At 42.6% G+C, this 20,882-nt stretch overlaps 2 protein-coding genes and 2 non-coding genes across 6 annotated transcripts; 3 read left to right on the forward strand and 1 right to left on the reverse strand.

Annotated features, from left to right (window-relative positions):
• Positions 1 to 176: 176 nt before the first annotated feature.
• On the reverse strand, positions 177 to 11,702 carry LOC144198266 (E3 ubiquitin-protein ligase DTX4-like). 3 transcript variants are annotated; one of them, XM_077719183.1, is made up of 13 exons: positions 10,426 to 10,586; positions 10,083 to 10,325; positions 9,742 to 9,968; positions 8,522 to 8,736; positions 7,603 to 8,438; positions 4,360 to 4,421; positions 4,127 to 4,288; positions 3,982 to 4,043; positions 3,739 to 3,905; positions 3,175 to 3,328; positions 3,008 to 3,097; positions 2,782 to 2,880; positions 177 to 2,667 (listed from the first exon to the last, which is right to left on the reverse strand). In XM_077719183.1, coding segments are annotated over exons 2-13 (2,208 nt in total). In that variant the 5' UTR covers positions 10,085 to 10,325; positions 10,426 to 10,586; the 3' UTR covers positions 177 to 2,535. The 3 variants fall into 3 exon arrangements, with proteins under 3 accessions (XP_077575309.1, XP_077575307.1, XP_077575310.1); XM_077719181.1 differs by lacking the exons at positions 10,083 to 10,325; positions 10,426 to 10,586 and adding an exon at positions 11,399 to 11,702; XM_077719184.1 differs by lacking the exon at positions 10,083 to 10,325.
• A 277-nt stretch (positions 11,703 to 11,979) lies between these two features.
• Positions 11,980 to 12,052, forward strand: trnat-ugu (transfer RNA threonine (anticodon UGU)). Its single transcript has one exon. It is a non-coding gene; the product is annotated as a tRNA-Thr (tRNA).
• A 317-nt stretch (positions 12,053 to 12,369) lies between these two features.
• Positions 12,370 to 12,442, forward strand: trnak-uuu (transfer RNA lysine (anticodon UUU)). The gene has a single exon. It is a non-coding gene; the product is annotated as a tRNA-Lys (tRNA).
• A 223-nt stretch (positions 12,443 to 12,665) lies between these two features.
• Positions 12,666 to 19,891, forward strand: LOC144198508 (ribosomal protein S6 kinase beta-2-like). Its single transcript, XM_077719561.1, has 16 exons — positions 12,666 to 12,871; positions 13,461 to 13,515; positions 13,627 to 13,664; positions 13,856 to 13,970; positions 14,373 to 14,441; positions 14,538 to 14,685; positions 14,779 to 14,836; positions 15,126 to 15,226; positions 15,387 to 15,477; positions 15,548 to 15,638; positions 16,249 to 16,356; positions 16,483 to 16,545; positions 17,913 to 17,990; positions 18,065 to 18,172; positions 18,268 to 18,380; positions 18,840 to 19,891. Exons 2-16 carry the CDS (start codon positions 13,462 to 13,464, stop codon positions 19,018 to 19,020), a joined length of 1,416 nt encoding a protein of 471 aa, XP_077575687.1. The 5' UTR covers positions 12,666 to 12,871; position 13,461; the 3' UTR covers positions 19,021 to 19,891.
• Positions 19,892 to 20,882: the final 991 nt, after the last annotated feature.

The following is a 20,882-nucleotide window of genomic DNA, read 5'->3' on the forward strand; positions in this document are numbered from 1 at the left end:
ACAATAAAAGCATTCAAATCAATTTAAAAACTGCACTTTGGCCCTTGAATGCATTTTTATCCCAAATAAACGTTGTCTCTTTGAATAGTTAAAACAGCATGAAAATGAAATTTATACCGTTAGAAACAATTTCCTGACTGCAGCGACGACTTTGAAGTAAAAAATCGGAACCAAAGTTTCATTCATTGTTTATTCTTACATGTATTAATCAGTCATACTGCACTCCAGCATTTTTGTAATTACACATTGTCCCATTGACTGAGTACCTGCACCCCTTTTTTCCCGCCCCGCAGTCCCATCAGATGAACACAATCAATTCCAAGAGGTCACATCAGACAGATGAATTATTGCCATCTGGAATAACTGCGAATGGCAAAAAAATCAGCTTTTAAAAGGAGGCACAACTCCAATGAGTTGCTTGCCTTTTTTTTTTCAACGACGCTCAAAGGATCGAAAAACTCACAGACTATGGCTCTCGAGCCCGACGAAATCGTGACAGTCAGTTGGGTCGTGGGAACAAGAGCTGGAATAAAACGCCAGGACATTCAAGATAACATTCCCATCCCAAAACAATGGCCCGTAACCATTCTCCAACCATCTAAAAAAAGCAAAGCAACTGTAAAAGAGTTTGTTTGGGATTGGCATGACAAACCCATTGGCCGCGCGCGCAATACTATATTATCACATTCCTTTTCTAAAGAAAAGATTTTTCCAACCAGCTTGACTTCTGTACGTAATGAAAATGGACAAATAAATGGTATTAAAAAATGTAAACCAACAGTAACCAATAAGAAAAAAACATTCTCAATGAATACGCATTAAATGTACAACAAAGTCTATGTAAAGAATATTCTACTATACATAAAAGTTGTAGCTACAGTTCACATGAATTAAAACACAACAGTAGTAAAAAATAAAAAAAGACATTAAAAAGGAGTAAACATAGAGTGGGTACCATCTTCATAATTTTTTCCTCCAAGTTTTCCAAGAATATAATGAATGACTAGAGAAAATAGAAAGAAGTAAAACTCTTGGCTCAGAGCAAGTTGGTAGTATACACAGTACACAGCGTTTTTCTTTTTTGCAACACATGCACTCACTCAAAACTATTAAGATAACAGGAATTTAATGATCAGACCCTAATAAAAAGGAACTTGGCAGTGCATTAGTATCACTTGCTGCTTGCTGGAAGAGAGAAGGTGATCCGCAAATGTGCCAAACACAAATCCCAAAGTACACAGAAGAATTATGCTAACAATGCTAATTAGCACGGTGCTGCAAAGTGACCTCATGGCACGGAAACAGGCACCTTTTCGGGGTAACGCAACTCCCATTGGGTACCGTTAAATGACCTTTCTAAGTCGAGCTTCGTAATTTGCGTGGGTTTTCAGGGCGACCAATCGTTTCGTTCACCCGTACGCGTACCTTGGCGACTTGTTGGACGAAAAAATACTAGAAAAGACGCTTAAAGGAGAACGCATTGGATAATGAATGCGTTGGTTGGGTACACAATGGTCACTGTGCTCAATTTGGCCCCTCAAATGAACCCTAGTGAGGATAAGCGGGTTCGGAAAATGAATGGACGGTTGAGTGGGTCTCACAGTGGAGGTTCTGGGTTCAAATCTGGGTCGGTTCACCTTTGCATGTTCTCCCTGGGCCTGCATGGGTTTTCTCCAAGTACTACGGTTTCAGCTGGGATAGGCTCCAGCACCCCCGCGACCCTAGTGAGGATAAAGGGGCTGAGAAAATAAAAAAAAATAATACAAGTGGTGCCTTATTAAAATGAAAGCGCTTCGTTGGCTGACGTGGTGAATGTAGTTCCACAGACGAACACGGGAGGGAGCAGTTTCACAAAAATAATGTTGCAAAAAAGTAAAAAAATAATAACAATAAACAAGTAAAATAATGGAGGCATTTTGGTGGTGTGGCCAGAATTGTCGCTTGATTTTCTTGCGTTGAATGAAAGGACTATGGTCTATAATACAAGTTAGCGTTACTCTTATCGCATACACTACATTCATAAAGCCTTTGTTCGTTCTTGCTGCCGCAATTTTTCTACCGTCCCTCCTTCCCCTCATCACTCATCTCTCGCTTTCTGTCCCTTCTCTCGTTTTTTGTTTCTTTAAAAAAAACTCTCAAACGTACCATCTTCTACAATTTCACTGTGTAAACTAAACTTGTTTTTGTTCTTGGTTATTAGTACCATTTCATTCTGGTGGGCTGTTAGTAGCTAAATCCTGAGTGGCAAAGTCCTCTTTCTCTTCCTTCAGATTTTTTTTCTTTTCATGTGTATTAGCCATACACAAACTGGAATGACAGGCAGTAACAAAATCAACATTTAAAAAAGTGGTTATTGAAACAAACAAAAGGGAAAAAAATGCTCCAAAGGTTCTTCTCTGCGTCCTTTTTGAATACTGCCAGACTTGTCCTCTTCCTTGTCCATCCCGCGTCACCCGCCGAGGCCAAGGTTTCTTCTCCGTTTTCTTCCGTTTGGTTTCTTTCTCCATCACGGCCATCTTTGCTCCCCCGGGTAGATCACTTTTCTGTCAAACCGTCATCTTCTGTGATGCCCTGAGCTCGGAGCTCGTCCAGAACATTGTCCAGGTGTCCGGGATCGGGGAAACCGTGACCCGTCAGGTTGGAGCCAAATTCTGTTTTGTGGTGAACCTTCAAAAAGACAATTCATTCAGCAAAATCTGACCTGATGATCATCAACTCCCTCTTACCTACCCTGTCCAGCAAGTCATAATGACAATAAAAGCATTCAATTGAATTGCATACCTCGTTCCATATGACCGTGTCGGATTCTCCCGTGGTGCTGGAGGTCCCAACCGAAAAGATCAACCTGCGGTCCCAAGCCACGAGGAGGAGTCTCAATACCTGAGTGAAAAATGCGCCCGTCAATCAAAAAGTAGCGTGATATTATCTCCATTGAGATAACTGTCCATCAATCCCTATCACCGCTCAGTCCTCAGTAAGGGTCAAGAGAAAGGCAATGAATGTTTACCTTGCGACCCTTGTCGCTGTCCGGGAGGTAGCAATGTCTCGGGAAGCCTCTGGCCGTGAAGGGCTTTCCCGGATTGGGGTGCTCCGGTCCCTGATCGGACGCGAAAAAGACCACAAGATCAGAAGGACTCGAGGACGAGGCGCCGTCTCCGTACCGGTTCCTCGTACCTGAATGCCCGGCGGGATGTTGTAGATGATGCGAATGGTTTTGCAGTCGGGATGCCCCGGTAGTGAATGAGGGATGATGTGGTACTCCATCTTGCCCGCCGGTTGGTTTCCCGTCTTTACGCCGTAGATGGTTTTGCAGGTGGGACATTGGAGACTGAAACAAAAGACTTGGGATTAAGCTAGGAGTTTACATAATAACAGCTCATTTGCAACCGAGTGTCTTCATTTGAATTATACAGTCGTACCTCTACTTACAAAATTAATAGGTTCCACAACTTTTTTCCCAACTTGAATATTTTGTAAGCAGAGTAGTACTGTATATGTAAATTTCGTAATTCAGTCCACGGTCCTCAAAAATACCTTTAAAAAATGATCAGTGTCCTAATTCTGTGTGAAAGATTCTTCCTGATCTTAAGATTGGTGATATAGTTTGCTTTTTAGACATTCCTAAATTCTTCATTTACCAACCCATTACCATTGGTAATGTATGAGACCATATTTGTGCAAAAACCAAATTAAAGTCTACTTGCTAGAGCGTTAAAAAGAATATTTGTTGCGACCCACCTGCCATCCTTGTTGCCATTATTATACATGGCCACCAGACACTGGAAATGGTACTGGTGCCCACACTGGGCCAGTCGCCCGACGGATTCGGCTCTGGAGACGGGTCCCACTCCTGGACCTTTGTAGCCAGAAGGCCCCCCCAACGGCTCCATGCAGATGGTACAATCCTGGAAGAAGAAGACGCACCAAGAACTGACATTTAGACCAATCTTTTTTGTCATTTTCTCGGTCCGAAAGGCTCACCTCATCTGGTGGACTCTTGACTTTTTGTAGGTACTTTTTGACCACATCCTCCGGAGTTTTACCTGAGGAGGGAATGACGTTAGCATGTTAGCTCAGGATAGATCTTTGCCTATTGAAAGGTTTGTTTGGAATCCAGTTTTCGGACCTTTGCGAGCCTGCTTCTTAGTGGTCTTTCTGCAGCAATGGCCGAAACCCGGAACCGGTTTGATGTCGCTCTTGCTGACGGGCGGAGGGTGGAGGACCAGTTTGGGGGGCCGGGTGAGACATACGGGCAGGGCGGCAGCACTCATCAGAATGCCTGTGATCCCTGAAATGGAAGAAGCTTTATAAATGACAAATACAGAATTTAGAGATTTTTTTAAAAAAATGAAGGATTACCTGCCAGTGCCGGGTGAACGGGACTGGCTCCGTTAAGATTCTTCACGGGAACAGTAGGCACGCTGCAAAAATGAAAAAAATAATTCTTTAAAACAGTTGTTTTCAGGGTATTTTTTTCCTTTTAATCAGTTGAATCATCAGAACCAAAAACAATCAAGATACTCACTCCGACAAACAGATGACTGTCATTTTCCCAAGGACAGTAAAATTTAAAAAAGCAAAGATAAGAGCAGGACAATACAAAAAAGGTCCCAAAGATGTCCAATGTGAAAAAGCCGATGGTCCGAGCCCGATTTTGGTCGCTGGCGATAGCAAACCTGACAGGCTTTGAATGTCCACTAAGCCTACGGATGATTGCGAAGGGCCATTTGTACATGCGCGGCGCGAAGCTAATCCACGGATTTTCCATTTGCTCAAAGACGGACGTCATATAGTCGCTCACTGGGGGGGGGGATTACCTGCTTGGTCACAAAGCCAATCATCTCTCACAGGCGTGTCAAATCCACAAGCTTTTGTTATGTGCAAATATACACTCCTCCGTATTTACATTCTCATCTCGTGAGCAAAATACTGCGCTACTACGTCCCCTAAATGCGACCGCGAATCAAGATTGACATTGCTCGTGACAATGAGCATTATTTTATATCAAATATGGCGTACATGTAAGAATACGGTAAAAATGTAGTCAAAGTGTGCCGATGATCTGTTGTTTCCTTTTGGCAAAATCCTTTGTGCACAAAGCTGATTTACCTTGACCTACGTTACGTATCTTAGTGAGTCATTTTTGCGTACGTGAATGACTCACTACGACGCGTGCACGTGTAGAGGACTAAAATTACACGCGTAAATCACATGCGGGTATTAATGGTCATTACGAGGCACCGCGCAATATTCTACAGCCAATCGCAGGAGGGCCCACGACTGTCCCATGTTTTGTAAAAGCGGGTTCATCCAATAGGGGAAAAAAGGGTGAAATAGGCAAGACTCAGTGAGAAGGACTACTTAAAGCAAGTGTGTCAAAGTGGCGGCCCGGGGGCCAAATCTGGCCCGTCGCATCATTTTGTGTGGCCCGGGAAAGTCAATCATGAGTGTCCACTTTCTGTTTTAGGATCAAAATCAAATGAAGAGTATAGATGTATATTACATTTCCTTATTTTCCCCCTTTTAAATCAACCATTGTCATTTTTAAATACATTTCTGTGTTTTTGGTTCAAGAATCATTTTGTAAAATCTAAAAATATATATAAAAAAGATAAAATAAACATTGTTTTAGACCTATAAAAAACTAAATATTCAGGGCTTTTAATCCATTTATAAACAAAAAAATGTAAATATTCGATCTAAAATGGTCCTCTGGCCCACGTGAACTCAAGTTGACGTTAAAGCGGCCCGCGAACCAACCCCACCGAGTCTGACACCCTTAACATAAAGAAACATGAAAAAAGGGGGGTGATGTAGTTTTTGCTGAATGGCGCTTGACCCCGAGTCAAAAGACACGACTCCCCCAGCTTTCTCTGCGGCACTCCCACAATGGCCGTGTCCTACTCCCTGGGGCCCAGATGGACATCAGCTGGACTCGATTCCAAACAATAACAAACTCCTCCACCTTTCCAAACTAGAATTCAACTAGCAACACATCTGTCAATTTTTTAAAGTCAAAGTGGCCCCCCCCCGGCCGGGCCCAAAAGTTTGCCCACCCCTTCACTCGGTGGTGACCCGACGGTCTAGGCGACAAAATAGTTTGGTGTGCTTCCCGGAACGTGGAATGGTAGCAAAAGCTAACATTCCTGACTGTGTCTCCCGTGAGGACGGTCAATATTGACGCTTCCCACAGGAGACGTGGACACGGGCGTAATAAACGTGTTAGCCTAACGTCTCCCCGTCGATGTTTTACGTCACGTGACGCTCAGGCTCCTTTCCTGACTCGTTTCTTTGTTTTAAAAGCTCTCACCCCGTCTTGGGGGTTGTCTGGGTGGGGACCAGTCTAAGATGGGGACACACACACTGGTTTGGTAGAGGCGCCATAGACAATAGCGTCTAGCCCATATTCAGACACAAAAGATAAACATTGGCCAAACCAAGCGCCTCTCTTCTTCCACGCGAGAAGCCTAGTGTGAAAGTAGCCATCTTTCCAGAGCAATATTTACATATTTAAAAAAAAACAAATTAAAAGAAATGGATCAAAATCCGTAGATATTCAGTTGTTTTTTTTAATAGATTTGAAACAATGTTTATTTGAGTTTTTTCTTAATTATTTGTTTTTTATTTCAAAAGAAAACCAAGTATTTTTTATATATTCAATATTAGTGGAGAACAAAAAAGTTTTAAACGGTTTTTGAACTAAAAACACAGAAAAATGGATTAAAAATTGCGCTGATTGATTTAAAAAAGGGAAAAAAATCTGGAAATATTTTTCACATCTCTAATCTTCATTTGAATTTGATCCTCATGTAGAAAGTCGACACACGACTTAATTTTTTTTGGGCTGCACAAAGTGACGTGGCGGGCCGTATTTGGCCCCCGGGCCGCCACTTTGACACCAGTGCTCGAGCATCTTATCCCCACAAAACCAAAGTGGTGGAGGTTGTAAGGGTGAGAATTATTGCAGTGGGTGGCAGCAGATGAGAAGCCTCCATGTATAAAAAATCATGAGACAAAGCAGGGAAAGGATGGGAGGAGGGGGGTGCCGTAGCAAAGACTCGACATTGTGCTGCTAATGTGGCCCAGGCTTGTGTGATGCAACAAAGGTTTCTGTGGAGACCAACAATGTGGCTTCGAGGGGCCCAGAATGGGACGGACGCAAAGACGGAAGGTGGCGAGGAATCACAGACTAGAAAATGGCGAAAAAAAACTCCAAATTTGGTTTGAAGACCAAACGTGATTATCAAATGATCAAAATTGAAATGAACACAATGGTACATTCCGCACAAGCACAGGTAATGGTCGTAGCCGGAAGTTTGGTCCCCGGACGTTTGGTCCCCGGACGTTTGGTCCCCGGACGTTTGGTCCCCGGACGTTTGGCCCCCGGACGTTTGGCCCCCGGACGTTCGGTCCCCTGACGTTTGGTCCCCAGACGTTTGGTCCCCGGATGTTTCATTGAATGGACGTTTTGTCGCCAGATTTGCTCGATCTCAAAATTATAATCATGAGAGAGAGAGAACTGTCCGTCGACCAAACGTCCGGGTACCGGTACTGGTAGTTTTAGTAAACATACTCAAAGTACTAATTGTTATCTTGACTCACCCCGATGCAATCAGCGCTCTGGATTGGGCCATGGCGATCCTCTGCAACGCCGGTCGACTCAATCCGGCCAGGCTGGACCTCTGGGGCAGTGGCGCGTGGCACATTTTCGACGATGGCACGCGTTGCGGCTTCATCACGGCCGGCGACGGAGACGGCGCTGGGGACGGCGGCGCGGTCACGCCGCCGGCCGGGGTCACCAAAGTAGCTGTCGGCACCGGCTCGTGCTTGGCCGCCATGGACGGAGGGATGCCGCCGGACGACGACGGCGGCTGAGGGGGCGGGAGTGACGGGGGCGGAGGCCTGGAAGCCGGCGAGATGGCCAGGGCGGAAGTCCCCGACGTGAGGGCGGCCAGCGACTGCGCGAACAGTTGGGCGTTTCTCCTCGGGGACGCCGTGTTTTTGGAGATGGCCAAGCCGTGCGGCAGCGTCTGGTAGGCGTTGCAATTGGACGTCAGGTTCTGTCCTCTCCCAAGGGTGGCCGATTTGGGAGCGGTGGGCGGTTTTGCCACTATCATGGTCTTGGGACGCTGGATGGTTAGCGAGCGTCTGCTAAGAGTCTGCGTACCGACTCCTCCCGTGCTGGTCTTCACGCTGAAGACCAGCATGCACTGCTGGCAGGTGCACGGCTGGCCCAACACGGCGGTCACCAGGCCGCCATTGGGGTAGACGGCGCTCCCGCTTCCGGCGCCGGCCCCCGAGACGCCGACGCCCAGCAGGGCGCCCGTCAATCCCCCGCCCGGAACGCCCTTTGGGAACGGGAGAGGCCCGGAAACCAACGGGTAGGCCACGTCGGCCCGTCGCTGGATTCTTCGACATCTCTGGCTCTGTCTGTTCACCTAGGGAATTTTTTATGGGGAAATGCTAACGTTTATTCCCGAGGGAGGAGAAGACATAAAAAGAGGCGGGCGGATAAAGGAACCTGCGTCATATTCTGAAAATCGATGAGGTAGCAGAAGCCCAGGGCCGTCAGGTCCAGGCAGGCTTGCTGGCGAGCGTGCGCGTTCTCGATGGCGATGGCCACCTCCACGTCGTACGGCGTCCACGAACCGCTGTCGTTTTCCCACTCCCATTGCCAACCTTGTCCCGGGGCTGTCGAGGGTTCGTAAAAACTTCTCCTCACTGGGCGAATAGTTCCTGCAAACAAAGCCAAAAATTACTTTTATAAGCAGAGCACAGAATGTTCACCTTTTGAAATAGCAAAAAAAAAAAAAAGTAAATATTATCTTATTATATTATATTATTATTTTGGGAAGTGTTTTAGCGCTTTATATGGAAAAGGATATTTTTCCATTTCCTATTTTTTGATTTAAAAAAAAGCTGTTTTATTTTTTGTCTATGGGTCCCTGACAAAAAAAATCCAACTTTTATAAGAATCTGACTTCATGTTAGCTATTGGTAGCCTATGTTACTACCGTTGCCCTCCCCCAGCCAGCCAGCCAGGGTCTCTCTCCTTCCTTGACCTTATTGCCCCGTGGCTTTGTGGGGGTCTGAGAAAGTGTCTCCTTCAGCAGGGCCAGCTGGAGCTACATTCTGCTCAAACAACACCGATGGCCCAAAAAACACTCCTAACCAAAATAAAACTCCTAAAACTCAGGACTACGATCGCATTTTCACACATATTAGCCAAAATCATGTGATTAGTACAGCCAGGAAGTGTCAAAATCGGAAGATACAGTTAAAACATTTTTAGGTCAGGCTGTATAATGACGGATGTCACAGTGATACCAACAACGCTAATCTTATTACACTTGTATAATGATAATAAAATCTTTCAATTTAACGGTAAAGCGCCATTGGAATTATCCGAAAGCGTTTGTCTAATCCATATTTACATTTTTGTTGTTGTTGGTCAAGAAAAATAGTGACTTAATAAGTCTGTATTCATTTTTAATATCTTATTTAAACAAATGTTCTCGGCTTTTCAAGAATTAGCAATTTAAATAAACATTAGCCATTTTCCCGAATGAAATGTCAAGACTTAATATGATTATTTGGGGGAACATAAGAATGAGCCAGGGTTATCTGGTATAATTTGAAGCATTCTTCTCTCTTAATGTTTTCATAAATTGCTCTCAGGGCTATTACAGGCCCTCTAAAATACATTTTACATTTGAAAATACTATTTATATATTCCATTACCTGTGTCTTGTCTGAACTGGTGCATGGACTGGAGATCAATGATGTACGGGGAGAGGCGAGTGTCCACCTGGCCGAGGACGACGCTCCCTCCTCGGATATCCCCCGTCCGTATGGCCGCCTCGATTTGATGCGAGACGGCCGGGCTGTAGGGCCGCCAGCGACCGTGCTCGTTCAGCCATTCCCACACCACCACAGCAGAGGCGACGAGCATGTTGTTATTGTTGGCCCTGCAAAAAAAAAAAAAACATACCAAAATGAAGCTAAATGAGCCGCGTCGACGACAACGACGGCGGTGACAAGCTAATAGCCACTTTCGACGCACATACGGCGGCTAGCCTTACATGAATTCGCCGCAGAGCTAACGCCAAGAGAAAGCGGAGCATTCCTCTACAAGTAGCCCGTTTCCTCGGCCGGCCATTGGGCAAGGAAAAGCTCCAGCCGCGCAAAGCCACAACAAAGACCGTCCGACATTGACGACGCTTCTTCTTCTTTTTTTTCGGCTAGTTGGCTAGCAACCCCGATAGACACGCCGATAGAATCTCGGAAGAAACGTTGACTTCGACACGAGGCCTTTTAAACATCTTCTGTTGGTCAGTCGTGTCCAAGGAAGAGATGTGTTGATGCGGGAAAAGCATGAAAGGCGACGTTTTGGGACGTCGAAAAAAGCAAAGCAAGCTAGCCTACCTACTACAGATTTTCCAATTCAAATCCAACGGGGGGCATCATATATGGCGACCGCTAGTGTTTTTTTCTTTCATCCTTTTTTTGGGGCGTAGCTGGAGAGAAAAGTAGCAGCAGGTCGCCACCGAGAAACCCAAATCCAGTTGTAGCGACTGGAGCGACTGGAGCGACTGTAGCGAGCGACTCTCCTCCTCGGGTGCAACCCGGATCCGAGAACAGGTTCCACGGGTGCCTTGACACAAGATGACGACCAAGTTTGCTTTGCCAAATCAATACGTAAAATAACAACCCAGTCGCCGGGGCACATAACATCAATAGATCTGACGGGAACATATGCCTCAGCCTCTTGCGAGGAATTCAAGTGACTATTTGGCTGCCATTGACGTCCAGTTTTGACGGGGAAAGGTTGCCAGATTGGACGTGCATGGCCGTCCATCACATAGATTGAAGTTCTCCCAATTTAAGTTTATTGGGTTTTTATCATTATCAATGGGGCATTAGTTGAATATTATGGATTTAAATATATGAATAACAACAGAAATTAAACTTGTTGAGGGCCATAACAGGAGTGTTTTTCTTTTTATTAGTTGAAAAATGCCTATTGCATGTGGACGGATGGCTAAAAAAATATTGTTCTTCTTCTTCTGGAGGAACTTATATTACATCTGTCTTTGGAAGATGGATCAGAATGAAATTTGATTGACATTCTCAAAACGGTTGAGTAATTGTTGAATTGAAATAGCACAATTAAATCTGGGAGCTGTTTTCTGGCAATTTTTACGCATCAATCAGTGAAGTTTTAAATCCATTCATTCATTGAGGACTTATTGTTGCCTGTTGGTTCGAGTTAGCCAGTAGAGGGCGCTCTGCACACCCTGGTTAGGCCTTTTAATTAAGAAAAAACATATACATAACTAAAAAAGCTCTCACACATATTTAATCGCACCGATGTTTGGAGAAGGTTAATTTGACTTACTCGCTGATATGATCTCCCGGGTCCACCATCCAAGACCCTCGGATAACTCAGCTTTTCATCTGGCAACTACTAATAGTATGCACTCTCTTGTGTCCATTCTTCTGCGTCCACCATGGCTCCCCTCGCTTCCACGGAGCCTGGAACAAAGCCAGGCTGGTCCTTCTTGGTCAAAACAAAATCAGGACCCGGCCAGCAATCACATCCAATTGACGTCCAGTTAGAAGCAAGGAACAGAAATCAACCATTCTAAAGAAAATGAATCCAATCCCTCATGTTTGCTTGGTTCGGTGTCCAACTTTACTCTGTAAGGGGGAGATCAAGTGTGAGGAGAGAAAGGAATAAGCAAGCTGCTGGAGAGTTCCCCCCTCCTGCCAATCAGGACTGAGCATTCCAAAGCAAACCAGTACGAGGTGTTTTATCATTTGCATTGTCTGGCTAGTGACATTTTCACATTTGTTTAGCATTGTTTTTATAAAATATTGTATTTGGAAACAGTTAACTTCATTTGGATATGCATATTGGGTTTTGGTATCCTGTCTAGACAGATTTATATTAAAACATCTCGCCAGTCTCGATAAACGGGCTCCATAGCTCAGGGGTTAGAGCACTGGTCTTGTAAACCAGGGGTCGCGAGTTCAAATCTCGCTGGGGCCTCAAAGATTTTCTTTTTGGATGATTGTTTTGTGCAATGAAATTCAACGTTCAACGAGTTGGACACCACTAAAGGTAATTTGTAATCTAAATACAATAAAGGTATTTAATTGACAGAACAAAACTGCATGAATAAATGATCACCTTTGTCAGGATTACGTTGTACATTCGTTACCACGTAAAAATCCTCCCTTGAACGTTATAGCGTCTTCAAAACAAAGCAAATGATTCAGTTCTTCACAACGTCAAAATCCTACAGCACATGTAAAACTGTGTCGGTTTTTAGGTTGTTATTGAGATTTAGGAAACCTTACAGCAGAGCCCGGATAGCTCAGTCGGTAGAGCATCAGACTTTTAATCTGAGGGTCCAGGGTTCAAGTCCCTGTTCGGGCGCATGTTTTGCTGTATTTTCTCAGTAATAAACTAAAATAGCTTTGATCCCCCCTTTATACTGAGACTTGTTTGTCTTTTTTCCCACACTTCCGAAGCGATAGTTACAATTTTCGAAACGGTAAAGAGAATACAAATAACAGTTAAGCTCACTGACGTAGACCCAATGGTTTGTTCCCAACCAATGACTACAAAGTAAAAGAAAAGACCAACGACGTGGACAATGACGTAGCAATAACAAAATCCGGAAGTGTCCACGAGGTGAACCTGGATCACCGTCCGGAGTGCTACACAACAGAGGGTCGCCGATTCCGTTCCAGAAGGAGCACCTTCTTCCACTCGCGTTGTTTTTTCCACCCTCCGTGTCATCTACGTTCTACATTGTTGCCGTTCTGAGAGCTCTACGAACCCCCCGGATGAAAGTGCCACCAGGTGAGCTAGTTTACTTGTTGTTAGCGACTCTGCTACTGTGCTAAGCTAGCTGTCAAGTATCAACAGAAACTATCCCCTTAAGTGACGATCCCAAAACGTCAGCAAAAATGTTTTCTTACATTAAACTGAACGCCCCAATCATCTTAATAATACTTTATTGCCTGTATATGCTTCTGTTATTTGCACCCGTGGTAGTTATGCGGTTTAAAAATGTGAAGGTAATGGAATGAAAACAATCGGCATTTTTAAAGAGCCAATCAAACTCCTCCATAGTAAACCTAGCTTATGCAGTTCCATTAACAAATGTTACATCACCTATCAATGACACATATCCAACGTACTATTTTGATGAAGAGTTGAAGCACTCATTCATGTGTGTTTCAATTGGACCGGTTTGTTTACTTTGTAATTTGATGCAGACTCATTATTGACCTAACAATTCCAAAGTTGTCTCAAGAGAGATTTTGTTGTTTTTCTTGAGAGCTTAAACTATAAAGCCCCGTTTTGTGTGCCATGTAAGTATTATTAAATGATTCGTTTTCCGGACTGCTTTTCCTCACAAGGGTCCATGACTTTATTTTGATTTCAGGATGGCTGGCGTGTTCGACATTGACTTGGAGACTGAGGATGTCAGCGATGCAGAGGTTTGTCTTTGTAACAAACTACTTCTTCCCTAAAGTGTTCAAAAGGCTTGAAGCACCTCTAACTTGTATCATTGTGCTAACTCCTTGTGCTGGATTCTTTCCCATCCTTAGGATGACGTTTGTGACGGCACCATAACAGAACCAGACAAGTGAGTTCAATCCTTCCTATTTATGCTTTCAATCAGGTGTTAATCAAAGAAGAAAAAAAAGTTACTTCATGATTTTTCAATTATTACCGTCATCTCTGGTTTACATTAACCACAATATTTGAGAGATTATTCTACTCATTTGGATTTTAACAGCTGTATATTTATATTTTTATTTTGTCTTTTTGATCCAGTGTCCAGAAAGAAGAAGTGGAGCTGACCAGTGAATTGGTCAACAGGGACAGTGAGCGAGTCGGACCGGATTTCTTTGAGCTTCTCAGAGTACTTGGAAAAGGAGCCTATGGCAAGGTATTTTGACTGTCTATGTTTGTGTTTGTCTATGTCTATATATGTCTGTCTATATGTGTGTTTTCGTCTGGGTGTGTCTTTTTCCACGTTGGCCATTTTGGCTCCAAACCAATTTCAGACTGATGTGTTAATTGTGACCTCAAATTTTAAAAATAAGTACATATTTGTAAACAAAATATATATATTATATCCATGGGCCAGATACTTTACCCAACTTTCCGTGACTGCCACCTAGTGTGCAGTGAAATTAATTCAATCTAGGAAAGCATCTTTAAGTGCCACCAAAATCCACGACATTGTTCTTCTTCTTATTATTATTGTAATCATCACGTTTTTGATGGATACCTTTTGAACACAGATTCTCTGTGAGTGACCCGAAGACATCTTTATTTTTTTGTTCAGGTTTTTCAAGTGCGAAAAGTGCAAGGCGCCATGTCCGGGAAAATATTTGCCATGAAAGTCCTCCGAAAGGTACTTTGAAACATAGTCTTTAATCTCCCGCGACCAGAGAAAGGCTCCAAAATTTCTCTCTCATCATTGAGCTTTTTTTAATTGTTCCTAATTTAGGCGAAAATCGTGTGCAGCGCTAAAGACACGGCGCACACGCGAGCCGAGAGGGAGATCCTGGAGACGGTCAGACACCCCTTCATAGTAGATCTTCTCTACGCTTTCCAGACCAATGGGAAACTCTACCTCATATTAGAGTATTTAAGTGGTAAGAAAAATGGGGGGCACAATTCCCTTTTGGTTAATGACGGTATTTTTCAAAATTGTACAGAAATCTGAATTCATGCGTTCATGCTTGCAGGAGGAGAGTTATTCATGCAATTGGAGAAAGAGGGCATCTTCATGGAAGACACGGCTTGGTATGGATGGCCTTACCTACACTATTTTAGCCACTTTTAATTTGTTATTGGGATAAATATTAGCATAGCACAAGGCTGATTTTCATTTTCCTTGTCCCGAAATACTTTGTGTTTTGCAAGATATAGTTACTACCTTTGCGCTCTTGAATATTTGTTGTTGTTGTTGTTGTTGTTTACGTGGTACCCGGAATTATAATTTGAGCAATCTGGATTTTAGACCATTTTTTTACTTTTTTATTATTATTATTTGCAAACATGTCAATTGAATGAAGCTGTTTTTTGTGGTCAGTTTTTATCTAGCAGAGATCATCCTTGCCCTGGGTCACCTCCACTCCAGCGGAATTATTTACCGAGACCTCAAGCCCGAGAACGTCATGCTTAATTACCAAGGTACCATCAAATAATGCGCTTTGGACACCCATTTTAGCCCTTTTTCAGGGTATGAAACTAAAGTCTTCTGCATTATTAGCACAGGATGCTAACTCTAAATGTTAGACAGTTGCAATTCTACTTCCGACCGCAAATTTTTTCCCCCATTTGCATTTTATAGGACACATCAAGTTAACAGACTTTGGCCTGTGCAAAGAGTCCATCCACGACGGAATCGTCACGCACACCTTTTGCGGCACCATCGAGTACATGTGAGTGTCGCCGATTGGCTGTCTTTTTGGCCCCAATGCTGCTCTGTTTGACCCACTTTCTGGTCTGCAGGGCACCGGAAATTCTGAGCCGCTCGGGTCATAACAAAGCCGTCGATTGGTGGAGTCTCGGAGCGCTCATGTATGACATGATGACCGGATCGGTAAGACAAAATTCCGCATTGGGGGAGGCTACATCCGTGTTTCCCGACCTTTTTTGAGCCGTGGCACACTTTTTGCATGAAATTTGAAAATCTTTTCATTTTGAACTATGACACCTACGTTAACTATAGTCATTCTCGTCAAAATTTTAACAGCAGGAATCACAGAAATCTTTTAAAAATCTGATTTTTCAGTCTGACCTAATGTCAACAAAAGCTGATGTCTGCAAACCCAGTTTGAGTGATGCAAAAATAAGTAATGCCATGTTTATAATTGGATTATTTTATGACTTTTCTCCAAATATTACGCAAAAAAAATGTTGTGCTGACACTTGTGAAAAAGTTTTAGCAAGTTTAGCTTTTCAAATTAAAAGCTGACAACTACGCCTACTAAATACTATTTAATTTTTATTTGTGAGAGGCGTATAGAAGGCCAAATGGAAGTTCTCTATCCTCCTCTTGACTTTATTTTTGACACCACTTGAGCTTTTCGAAGCAGCAATCTCATTAGAAATGTATGACTTTTGTGACAGACCAGACAAGGTTTTTGCATGAATTGTGATGTTATCACAGTCATTTTCTTTCTTCTCTCCCCCTGGCCTTCCCTTTCTAGCCTCCGTTCACGGGAGACAACCGAAAAAAGACCATTGATAAGATCTTGAAATGTAAACTTAATCTGCCTCCCTATCTGACCATCGATGCCAAGGACCTCGTCAAGAAGGTCTGTAACACAAATACCAGCCCAAAATCCCCTTTTTACATTTATTTTCATGCACGGAATAAGACATATGCAGTAAATTGGTAACATTTTATGACAAAAAGTTTTTTTTTTCTTCACTTTTTTCAGTTGCTAAAGAAGAATCCAGCCCAAAGACTTGGCTCCAGTAAAGCAGACTGTGCAGAAATTAAAGTATGTCATTGACTTTTGCATTCCTCTCATAGTGTAGATATTAAAGATATGGGCAGTGTCTAATTGGAATGTAACATTCTAGCCTTGTTCAAGGCTGGGAAAACTATGGGTAATAATAATGGGTGCGGGGGTGCTTTGGTTCCAAGCTCCAAAGAAGAAAGCTTTGCACAATACTAAGTGTACTGCGAGTGAAATCAGTGGATTGGCGTCAGGTGCTTGTTTCATCCCAACCCCCGTTGTGGTTCAACTCTGTTTCTCTGGACCAAAAAGCTGCTGCCCCCACAGCGAACAGTCCTCGAGCACCGCTTAGCCCCACCCCTGGTATAGACTGTGGAAGCCAGTCCAAGACTTTTTGTTCACCTATTTCAAACGTTTCAGACATTTTGACCCATTTAAGAGCACCTTGATAAAGTTGAAGTGTTGGACATAGGAAGGAAGATGTAGCATCCCATAAGACTAGGCCTTTATTTAACAGTGGTGGGCAAACTATTCCACAAAGTGGAAATTACTCAACAAATGGGGTGCATATTTTCAGTCCTGACTCTAAAGCCACAATACTAAGTGTACTGCGAGTGCAATCAGTGGATTGGCGTCAGGTGCTTGTTTGAGCCCAACCCCCGTTGTGGTTCAACTCTCTTTCTCTGGACCAAAAAGCTGCCCCCACCCACCCACACAGGCCCTCGAACACTGAACACACATTTAAGAGCACCTAGACTAGATAAAGTTGGAGCATTGGACGGACATATGAAGATGTGGTATCCCATAAATCTCGCTTTTAGGATTGAATTGGATTCATCCCGTATTTGAGAAATTTTATTGTTATAAATAAGTAAGTAAGTAAATAAGTACGGTAGTAAATAAGTAAATAAATATATACACAACTATATGAGTAAATAAATAAATTTAACCCTCGTATAACAGGGTTGGGCAAACTAGTACACAAAGTGGGGGTGCTTTAGTTTCAACTTTCTAAAGAGGAAAGCTTTCCTCAATACTAAGTGTACTGCGAGTGCAATCAGTGGATTGGCATCAGGTGCTTGTTTCAGCCCAACCCCCATTCCCTCAACTCTAGTTTCTGTGGACCAAAAAGCTGCCCTCACAGGGAACGGTCCTCGAACACTGCTTAGCCCCACCCCTAGTATAGACTGTGGAAGCCAGTCCAAGACTTTTTTTTCAAAACATTGCAGACTTTTGACCCATTCAAGAGTACCTTGACAAAATTGAAGCGTTGGACATATCTATTTACCCACAAATAATTATGTTTCCATAGAAAACTAGTTGAAATATTGGGATGGATGGCTTTGACAGTGGAAAAAAATCCCTAAGAAACAATTTCAGTGTGAAAACACCCTTTTTTTGTCTTAAAGGGACATCCATTCTTCAAGCAAATCAAGTGGTCCGACCTGCTGGCTAAGAGAGTTGAGCCGCCGTACAAGCCACAGCTGGTAAAGCATTTTGACATTTGCCTCTTGTCAACTATTGCCAACGTCACAATCCCGCCGTTTGTCCGTCCTCGCAGCATTCCGACGAGGACTTCAGCCAGTTTGACACCAGGTTTACCAGACAGACGCCGGTGGACAGTCCGGACGATACGTCACTTGGTCAGAGTCAAGACGTCACTTTTGCCGTGAGTAAAGACACATGACATGACATATATGTATACATACATACACATGTATATGACATATATGTGACATTTCCCTGTGGTGAACTTTGATTCAGGGCTTCACCTACGTGGCACCTTCCGTCCTGGAAAGTTTAAGAGAAGGTTTCTCCTTCGAGCCCCGAATGAGGCCGGTCCGACGACACAACAGCAGCCCACGAACGCCCAACAGGTAAGCCTCCATCTACCACAGTGCACCATAATGTCAACTCCATTTGACTTGGGCCGGACCATTTTTGATAGAATATTTAGATTTTTTTAATATAAAAGGATTAAAAGAACTGGATTAAAACCCCTGAATATTCAGTGTTTTATAGATCTAAAACTATGTTTATTTTAATATATTTTTAGATTTTACAAAATGATTTTTGAACTAAAAACACAGAAAAAAATGTATTTAAAAAATGACAGTTATTGATTTAAAAGGGAGAAATTCAAGAAATATAATATATCTATACTCTTCATTTGAATTTGATCCAAAAACAGAAAGTGTGCACTCATCATTGACTTTGTTGGGCCACACTAAATGATGCGATGGGCCACATTTGGCCCTTGGACCGTCACTTTGACACACCTGTGGCATATGGCATCATTCATGAACTGTTTCTTCCCCCTATTTTTTTCTTTTCAGCCCTCTGAAATTTTCCCCCGCCGGCCCTTTCAAATCCAACATGGACGGCGAACCCGGACATTTCTCGCCCACGTCGCCCCCGGTGAGCCGCCCGAACGCCGTGCCGCTGGAGAACGGAGCGGCCAGTATGCCCATCAAGACGCCCTCCAGAAACAAAAAGGACAAAGGCCACCGCAGATGAATCTCTGTCTCTCGCTGACTTTTTGCAGCTTTTTTTTTTGTTGAAAAAGGGGTAGGTGAAAAAAAAAAGAAGTTAATTTTGTTTCAGGCAAAGTGGGATTGGTCGCATGGATGGATTGGAACATACCAAGGTATGCTAGAGTATGCTAATGCAAAAATGAGACAATCACGTGTCATATTAATTTATTTTTCACTCGATCATGTCATGACAGTACATAATATAAAATATAGAAGTATGGACATATACTTGGAGTTTTTTCATATAAAAACAAAATTAAATTAGGATTGGTGGACCGTTGAAGGAAAAAAAAACGTTAGCAATGACGTGCTAGCATGCTAGCGCGTATGTTTTTGGTGCAAGCTAAGCAAATTAGCCAGCGTTTTTTGACCTTTTCTCTATTTTAAAGGCTTATTTCAAAGACCGCATTTTTTTCTCTATGAATTGAAATGCAGTATTTTTTTCTCTATTAAAATTTTGTTAGGCAAGCTGGTTAGTTAGCAACACTTTTCTTTCAAATGCTATTTTGACGTTAGCCTTAATTATTTATCTCCGATAAACAGTGTTGCCTTTTTTGAAGCGTCCTCAAAGATAAATGCCAAAATTTAATAAGACAATTCTAATGCAATAAAAACAAGTATTTATAATATTAATAATTTTTTTTCATCTTGTTTGATTTACCATCTTTATCTTTATTTGCGACAGTGTTATCTTAAAATGTGTAGTTGCTTTGATTGTGTCAAGTTCTATATTTAATATATAAAAATTGACATTGAATCTCACGATAATTATATATATTGGTACTAGAAATATTATGGAGTGGAATTTCTTGGAGTCACATCACTGAAGAGTGAATAAAAACAACTGCTACTAACATTTGTGCACTTCTTCTCGTGCTTGTTATTTTCTTGGAAGGAAGAGTTTGTTTTTTATTTCTTTCTTTAAAAGCTTCGTTCCTCTTTTGAAATGTGACGCCTGCTTGTTTTTGTTTGCGGTAAAAATAGAACGCAAGAACCCAAATAAATTTGCATGACGGTGAAAGTGAAGGCAGGAAAAAAAAATCATAACAAAAAAACCAAACATTGTTAAGATAGAATCTAAACATGTTAAAAATGAAAGATTCAGTGCCTTTCCTCAAAGTTCCTCTAGTTGAAATTGACATTTTCCTCTGCTCTGGACTTTCTCTACCAATGTTTTGTTTTCCCAGCAGATGGCTCTAGTGTCTTGCCACTCTGCCAAAAACTCTCCTGTCCTCTCCTGTCCTAACAAACTACCATTTGACACATCTACCCTATTTTGCCATTTAATATACCCGGGTATTTTAAATGAGTTTAGATTTTTTTGCCATTTAATATACCCCTGCCGTTTAATATACCCGGGTATATTAAACAGCAACTCGGCTTTTTTGGCAAGATTTGTATGGTGTTCATAGGAGCATAATTATAGATACTTAAGTTCATTAAAATTCAAGTTCATTTAAGTCAAACTTTATTCAGCAGTAAATACTTTTAGTCTTCAAAACGTGGATGTACCCCGTCACGCCATAAAGAGTGCGTAGTGGATCGTACCTTCCTGTTTGTGCGCCATTTAATATACCCCTGCTGTTTAATATACCTGGGTATTTTAATGGGTGCAGGGGTATATTAAACCGCAAAATTGGGTATTTCCATTTAAAAAAAACTTTTTTACCATGTTTCGGCTTCCTAATAGAAGTAGAAGACATTTCAAGATGTATTTACTGCCCATCCACCATTTTTGTCAACCCGACGACCTCCTAGTTGAGGCTTACATCAATGAAGAACTTGGCAAGGCTAATGTAGTTAGCCCCTGTGAGGCATTTGTGGAAATTCCAGTTCATGCTTTCG

This window comes from Stigmatopora nigra, chromosome 6, assembly GCF_051989575.1.
Source record: "Stigmatopora nigra isolate UIUO_SnigA chromosome 6, RoL_Snig_1.1, whole genome shotgun sequence".
In the NCBI taxonomy this organism is placed as follows: domain Eukaryota; kingdom Metazoa; phylum Chordata; class Actinopteri; order Syngnathiformes; family Syngnathidae; genus Stigmatopora; species Stigmatopora nigra.

Bases quoted from the DNA above. Each gene is read 5' to 3' on its own strand.
- LOC144198266 (XM_077719181.1), bottom strand. From the start codon at position 11,427: ATGGTGGACCCGGGAGATCATATCAGCGA. The intron at 8,737-9,741 runs GTAATGGAATAT...CTTTGTTTGCAG, and splicing joins CCAGTTCAGACAAGACACAG to GAACTATTCGCCCAGTGAGG. The intron at 4,289-4,359 runs GTAATCCTTCAT...CTTCCATTTCAG, and splicing joins CGTTCACCCGGCACTGGCAG to GGATCACAGGCATTCTGATG.
- LOC144198508 (XM_077719561.1), top strand. From the start codon at position 13,462: ATGGCTGGCGTGTTCGACATTGACTTGGAGACTGAGGATGTCAGCGAT. The intron at 13,971-14,372 runs GTATTTTGACTG...TTTTTTGTTCAG, and splicing joins GAAAAGGAGCCTATGGCAAG to GTTTTTCAAGTGCGAAAAGT. The intron at 15,478-15,547 runs GTGAGTGTCGCC...TCTGGTCTGCAG, and splicing joins TGCGGCACCATCGAGTACAT to GGCACCGGAAATTCTGAGCC.